The sequence below is a fragment of the Pygoscelis adeliae genome, unplaced genomic scaffold, assembly GCF_000699105.1.
Source record: "Pygoscelis adeliae isolate BGI_AS28 unplaced genomic scaffold, ASM69910v1 Scaffold72, whole genome shotgun sequence".
NCBI lineage: Eukaryota > Metazoa > Chordata > Aves > Sphenisciformes > Spheniscidae > Pygoscelis > Pygoscelis adeliae.
The window spans coordinates 1680056-1687231 of record NW_008824286.1 but is presented as its reverse complement, the minus strand read 5'-3'; the positions used below and the strand labels follow the sequence as shown (position 1 = coordinate 1687231).

The 7176-nt window shown below is 52.1% G+C and overlaps 1 protein-coding gene across 1 annotated transcript in view; it reads left to right on the top strand.

The window, feature by feature from the left end:
- The window catches only part of MYH7B (myosin, heavy chain 7B, cardiac muscle, beta), a 29104-nt gene that overhangs the window by 3828 nt on the left and 18100 nt on the right, over window positions 1–7176 (top strand). Inside the window, exons 6-12 of the mRNA XM_009318655.1 lie at window positions 850–946; window positions 1811–1834; window positions 3747–3839; window positions 4658–4721; window positions 4843–4941; window positions 6002–6105; window positions 6651–6789. Of these exons, the coding sequence (XP_009316930.1) occupies window positions 850–946; window positions 1811–1834; window positions 3747–3839; window positions 4658–4721; window positions 4843–4941; window positions 6002–6105; window positions 6651–6789 (620 nt within the window). The remainder of the gene's footprint in view (window positions 1–849; window positions 947–1810; window positions 1835–3746; window positions 3840–4657; window positions 4722–4842; window positions 4942–6001; window positions 6106–6650; window positions 6790–7176) is intronic.

Genomic DNA, 7176 nt, shown 5'->3' with positions numbered 1-7176 from the left:
GGAGGCCAAGGCCAGAGGGAGATGGCGGCGGCGGCTGGAGGGGCGGCGGCGTGGGAGGAGGGTGACGTGGGAGGGTGTAGGCCAGGTTGATTTCAAGTGACATGTAGATAAGGGCTATATAAAGGACTCTAAAGGACCCTGTGCTGCTGCCAGGAGCCACGGACATTTTTAGCCTCAGCCATAGCCTAATTAGGAAAGGCAGGGGCTGCGGAGAGATGCTTGGCGTGTGTCCGGCGGCGGCTCTGCTCCCCGGCTCCCCCCCAGCTCTTTGTGATCTGGGATTACAATGGGAGAGCGGCTAACTATAGGGATGAGCTCAGTGAGGCCCGCTGGCCACCAGCACCCTGCACCGGGCACATCGGCCCCTGCGGTCGCCCGGACAGGATTCGCCCCAGGGTGGTGCCACTGCTGTCTCCAAGCCCCCCCAACAAAGCGGGGCGTGCTGAAACTACGGGAGCGGGAGCAGGCGAGGCTGGTTCCTGGCTGACCCCAGACAGCTGAAGCCCCGGGGCCAGGGCCGTACAGCCCTGGTGGGTGCCGGCACCTCCCGCCATATCTGCAGCGGGCAGCTGACCCCCCGCGGCACCTTCGAGGAGGCAGGCAGAGCCTGGGCTTGCAGCCGGAGGACATGGTGAGGATGGAGCTGGGTTTCGCTCCAAAGACAGGCCCCAAAGACAAGCACGTACACCCCCAGGCTGGAGGGGATTGATAGTGCCGGCCTCCCCATCCCTCCGATACTTTGCTTCTCCCTCCTGGCACGATGAGTGGGGTGGCAGGTCAGCAGGGTCTCTGAAGTTTTGCCTGTTCTTTGCCTCATGTCTTTGATCTGTGTATTTCTGTTACTCTAAGCGGAGAATCTGGTGCTGGTAAGACTGTAAACACCAAGCGGGTCATTCAGTACTTTGCCATTGTCGCAGCCTTGGGCGACACACCGGGCAAGAAATTAGTAAGACTCTCTTTTGAAACAAGTTCTTGCTGTTTTCTTCCTCTGTTTATTATTTTTTTCTTTTTCCCCCCCTCCCCCTTTCTTCTTCTTTTTACTTTTTTTTTTCTTCCCCCAACTTTTTGCATTTGGAAGCGTGTTTTGGTCTGACCCTCCCAGGGCTTGGCTTTTCCCTGACTTTTGAACAAGCAAGGCTTGAAATTATTCTGCTCAAGGGGAAATGGATTTTTTTTAATGTGGCTGCTCAATCTGCGCAGCCTGGAAGAGGTGCTTTAGATGCCCTCTTTATCTTCCTCCTTCAACACCCCACAGATCTTCTTAAGGAGCATTAAAAGAATGGAGTAATCCTGCCATTTCCCACTTTGCCTCTTTTAAGCCTTGCTTTTCGTCCTTTTCTCCTTTTTCTCTCCTCTTGTTCATTTTGACCCTTTTCTACCTTGTGCTTTTCTTGCTCTTGTTTTGATTCTTGCATTTCTTTGGTGCTGGTTATTTTTGAGCTGCCCGTGCAATTGCTTATTTCTTCTTGATACATTGAGGCTCCAGCCTGCTTTTCCCTTGAAGAAGCAAACTGGCTGCTTTAGGTATCAGACAAGCATATTGTCTGATATAATAGTACTTCAGCATTATTTTCTTTACTCTTCTTTGGGTTTGGATTTAACTGTTCTTGCTTTTTGACGCATTTCTTTATTTTCTTGAGCTAATCTATTTAACAACTTTTTGGCATCTCTTATAAAGTTTAATCCTCCCATTTTTTCTTGGACGTTTTTTGGCACTAAATGGTCATGCCCTGCTTTTCTGACCATGCTTCTTGTGGTTCTTGCCTGGCTTTTCTGGATTTCTAAAGACAATTTTCTTTCCTTTCTCTAGGCAGCTCTTGCCACTAAAACTGGGGTAAGTGTTGTAGACTCCTAATCTTCAATGCTGAGGACAGGGTTCTGCTGCACCGCAGAGCTATGGCGGGATGATGGGGAATGCCTGTGTGGGGCATCTGCCTTGGGTCTGGGAGCAAGGGCTGCCCCAGCACCTGGGCAGTGTTTAGTTCTCCGCTTGGCTGTGTATCTTCCACCTTCCCATAGTTTGAAGCTTTGGTGTTTCACCTCTTAGTGACTTTCTACCGTCTGACTCCAACCTCGCCTTCAAGGGATCATTACTCTTCAAACGCTCGTTTCTAACCAGCACAGTGTTTGCCTGGGGGTGGCATGGGCTCCTCCAAAGATAAGGTGAAGCCTCCACTCTCTGAGTCATTAGTGTCCCCCCCAGCCTCGAAGCCCAGCTGAGGGTGGTGGTGCTGAGGGGCAGGGGAAGAGCCTCTTTGCCACGGGCAGCACTGTGCTCCGGCTGCAGACCGAGCCCCTGATGATGCCTGGACATGCCACCCTCTGCAAAGACCTGAACTGGCTCGGCCCACCACATTGCAGGCAGCCGATGTCCTTCTCTGAGGTGCATTTCTGAGGTGCTTGCTTAGCTCCAAGGAAACAACTGAGTGCCTTCGGAAATCCATCAAATGTTCAGTCCCTGGCGCTCCCAGCACCCCAAGGGCTCAGCCATTTCAGCAGCTCAGTCGTATGTCCTTGGCCCTCAGTTTCTCTGTCTGAGCCCTGAGGGACAGCCTTTAGCTGATGCACACTCTTGGTGGGGGGATGCTCATTAACACATGAATCTCAGACCACTTGGGCAAACTTACTAAGAGTGAGATAGCTGGGGGGCTGAATCTGTGGGTCCCGGGGCAGCCCCCATTGAATCTCACAGGCCAGGCAATTTTAGATCAGACTGAATTTAAAGATAACAGATCAAAGGATATCCAAGTGACAAAATACAGTTTGTTAGTAAAGCTGTGATTTACAGCTGCTCCCTGTCTCTTTTGCCCTTCACATGCCTGGAGCTGCAGAGGTGGGGAGCAGTCGTGGGCCCAACATTGAAAAGACAGCGCGGCTCTTGGTGGGCAGAGCCCAGAGCTGGTGTTTCCCAGCTAAGGAAAGCCCTATGGACTGTAATGTGTCAGAACATGGGCAAAAGCTCTCATGAAAAATCCTGTGCCACCAAACTCTGTTGTCAAATCCCACTGTCCTTTGTGTGGCTTGGCACAAGTCTCTTGCTTGTCTCCTCGAGTTCTTATCCTGCTTTGCCTGCATTAGGTGGAGGCTGTCTATCTTTGAACTGTGCATGTTAAACATGAATGGAAAAACAAGGTTAGGGGAAGATTAATCTTGGGGCTTGCTCAGGAGAGCTCCAGTGAGTTCAGCAGATCACACCAGCTGGGACCTGTGATGTGTTCCCATCACACTGTGACCCTGCTGTGCATGTTGTTGGTGTACGGAGTCGTAGATCAAGCCCGTTCTCTGGATCTCTTCTTTTGCAATGTGCTGTGATTTGAACTGTCCAAGACTTTGGTTTGGTGGAAGAGGAAATGCCTGGCAGAGTCGGAGAGCCCGAAACGTTTCAGTCTGTTGTGGTGACAATGTGTGCTTGCTCTTGGTTTGCATGTTGTAACAGCCTAAGAAAGGGGCTAAGGACTGCTGTGTGCAGAGGGGACAGTAGCCTGGATCTTCAGAGCAACCAGTTCAGGCAAAGAGAAGCCCACAGAGAGCATTGCTGCAAAACCTAGCTCTGCTGACCCCTAAACCGAGCTGCATTGCCTCATGAGACAAGGAGATGCCTCAGGAGCAGCAGGCTTTTAAAGACAGCTAACAAGCGTAGCAGGCAGATGGTGCAAGGAGCCCCACTCTCTGTTTCCCTGTGTTGTTGGTAACAGATCCCCTCCGGCTGGGTGGGAGCTGACCCATCCTTTGGTTTTGTTTTCCAGGGCACCCTCGAAGATCAAATCATCGAGGCTAACCCAGCTATGGAAGCTTTTGGCAATGCCAAAACCATAAGAAATGACAACTCCTCACGTTTTGTAAGTGTCTTAGCAAGACAGAGAGCTGATGTGCCGCGTTTATGTAAGCTGAATGCATCGCTTGTGGTATTGTGTTTTTGTACAGCATGAGCCAAAGGCATGTAGCAGAAAGCTAGCTCTGCTTCCTAGTGGGATTGGATTGCTGAGGCCAAGCTTCTTCTGGTTACATCAGTGTAGTAAATGGTGTGCTGGCCAGAATGAATTGCCCTGGTGTCACAGCCTGTGGCTGGAGAGAAGTCCCTTACAGGACGAAAGTTGGGAGGGCCAGTAAGCGCAGCCTGGAATGCTGGAGCTGGGACAGACAAGCATGCCCCTTCCAGGGAGCGGCATCTGTTTTACTAAGCCCAGCCTGGGTCTGCTGTGGGATGCAGAGCTCATCAGCCACAGGTGGCTTTGATGCCTGTTCTTGTGCCTTAGAGGGAAAGGAGACACTCCTGGGTGAGATTCTTCAGCACACCACAGAGCAGGAGGCTGTGGGCAGACTTAGTATCACACTGCCCCACAGAAGTGCTTAGCTTTAAGAACAAGCCTGAGGACAGGGATTTATCTGCTGTGAGTTAAATTTCTGCCTGCTTAGTGTTTAAAGCCTTAGGCAATGCTGTCTGACCCTCTGCACGTTACAAACCAGAGGGCTTCACACACACCCCCCTCACAGAGCCCAGTAACTTGCCTGGCATCAGCAGAAGCCTAAGAAGTGGGGAATTTCCACTTCTTGTAGTTGTCTGTAGTGTCTTGTAGTTGTCTGAGGTTTCTAGGAGCTGTTCAGAATTGTACCCGTGTAGCCAAGCCCAGCACTTACCTCCTGCGCATGTTTTCAGGGCAAGTTCATCCGGATCCATTTTGGCCCCTCAGGGAAGCTGGCCTCCGCAGACATTGACATCTGTGAGTAACCGTGCGCCAGCTGCGGTGGGGAGGGATTTCATCTCACTATTTGTGCTGATGCTGGGTCAGCTCCAGGAAAGAACAGGCCCTCCTCTAACGCCTCTGCCCTATTTCATTCTAGATCTTCTGGAAAAATCAAGAGTGATTTTCCAGCAACCCAAAGAGCGAAGCTACCACATCTATTACCAGATCCTCTCCGGGAAGAAACCAGAGCTGCAAGGTAAGGCAGCCAAAGCTGCAGCATAGCCTTTATAGCGTGATGGCCTGAAAATAGCCACAAAGAGCCCTGTTGTCAGCTTTGGGGTCCACAGGGAATGAGCGAACCCAGCTCACCATGCAGGTACTGCCCTCGAATGCTTTGCTAACTGCGCAGGATCATAGGATTGGTGGATAATTCAGGGTGGAAGGGATTTCAAGAGGTCATCTAGTCCAGCCTCCTTTATCCTCACAGACTGAGAAGCCAGACTAAAGCCCTTTCTGCAACTGTCTAGGAGCAAAGAAGTGGTCACACAGGGTCTATCTGCAGGGTGGGAGCACGCTTTGCAAAGCTGCCTTGCATAGAGTCCTCGTCGTGTGGTGGGTACAGCACTGACCTCAGCATGTGCAGGCTGGATATTTACTCTTTTTGGGGTAGGGGGAAGTGTTTTGCAGCTTCCTCTGAGCTCCTTCAGCCACCCTAGCGAGATGACCCATTTCATGTGAGCTTGAAAACAGCTGCACAGCTCACTTGCAGCAGCGGCCCTGGTGTAGACATATCCTAGCTGTATTCCCCAGGACAGTCCGAGCTGACCCGAATTTGCACTGGGGCAGTCCCGTGCTCTGAGCAGCCCTTCCCTCCAGGTGCCAGGTCGCACGGAGCGCACAGGAAACCTTTCCACATTGCAGAAAGATGGCTGGCACAGTCCCCTGGGGTGGTCAGCCTCTTGGCTGCGGGCTCTTGAGCTTGTTGCTGGCTCGAGAACAATACCTTATTAGGCAGGTCTGGAGAGCTGTGCAGAGCAGTAATCTTATCTGGTGGTCACAAGGACATGGATGGCCACTTCTAAATCAGTCTGCAGCCAAGCCATATCCCAAGATAGCAAGCAGGAGGCACATCACCGAAGAGATGGACCCACGTGTGGGCCTGCCTGGGCTTGAAGAGGCTGTTCCTCCCACCGGCTGGTGCCCTCTAGTTGAGGCTGGTGAAGCCTTACCTCTTCATCTGTGTCCAGGGCTGCCTCTCTGCCCCAGCTTTGTCTCTGTCAGACTGGCCTCACCCTCTGCATGTCTTCTCCCAACAGATATGCTGCTGCTCTCCCTCAACCCCTACGACTACCACTTCTGCTCTCAGGGTGTAACAACTGTGGACAACCTGGATGACGGCGAGGAACTCATGGCGACGGATGTACGTGTGCTTCCTTCACACTGCACAGCCTGAGGCAGGGGCCTGGGGGAGGGCACAACCTCCTTCTGGGCAGACATGAGGACGTGTCCTGGCTTTTCTGTGTCCCTCTAAATTAGCTGTGAGTTCCCTCTGGTTTATTGGCAGTTGCTCTACACATGCTGTGAGCCTACAAGAAAGAGCAGAGTGACTGTGATCTCCATCAACAGCCTCCTCCAGACAAGGAAGGGAGAGTAATTCCCTGCGTTAGGACAGGCCTGTAGCACATGAGCACTTCCCATGGCTCCCATGAGAAGATGAGACCTCAGCTCAGAAAACCTCCTGCTTGTGGATCCTAGGCTAGTCCTTTTGCTTTCAAATAGATCTTGTGGGAGCTGGACACACATCTAAAATCCCATGGACAGGATTCCTTGGCTAGGTGCCCACTGGATAGAGCACCCTGCCCAGAGCCCCAGGATAGGGAGAGCGCCTTAGGAGACAGTGGGAGGACCAACCCTCACCTCAGAGTGGTGATTTTGTTCTGTCTATACTGCTTTGTCTCTCCTCAGCACGCCATGGACATCCTGGGCTTCAGCAATGATGAGAAATACGGCTCCTATAAAATAGTGGGCGCTATCATGCACTTTGGCAACATGAAATTCAAGCAAAAGCAGCGAGAAGAGCAGGCAGAGGCTGACGGCACTGAAAGTGAGTTTGGCTCCATGCTGCCAGATCTGCCCAGCCTGGGCTGGGCATGCAAATTCCTCCAAGGGCAGACTGTGATAACTTCCCTGGCCTGGTCTGCGAAGGTCAGTGACCATGATCCCAAGCAACCACACTGTCTTAGGACCTGTTGTAGGTGCACAAAGGGGCTTGTCCTTGAGCGGGCATATTTAGGACAGCCTTTTCTGCAAGCACTAGGTGGTCTCATCTGCATCAGACTTGCCTCAGCAACATCACAGGCTGTCACACCCTGGCTGTGCTTCACCTTGTTCAGTCTTCTGCCTTTCATCACCTCTTCTCTTGCACTTCATTAGACAGCCTTCCAGAGCAGGTCGTCCACAGAACATGAGCCAGGCCATGATCAGGACTGCA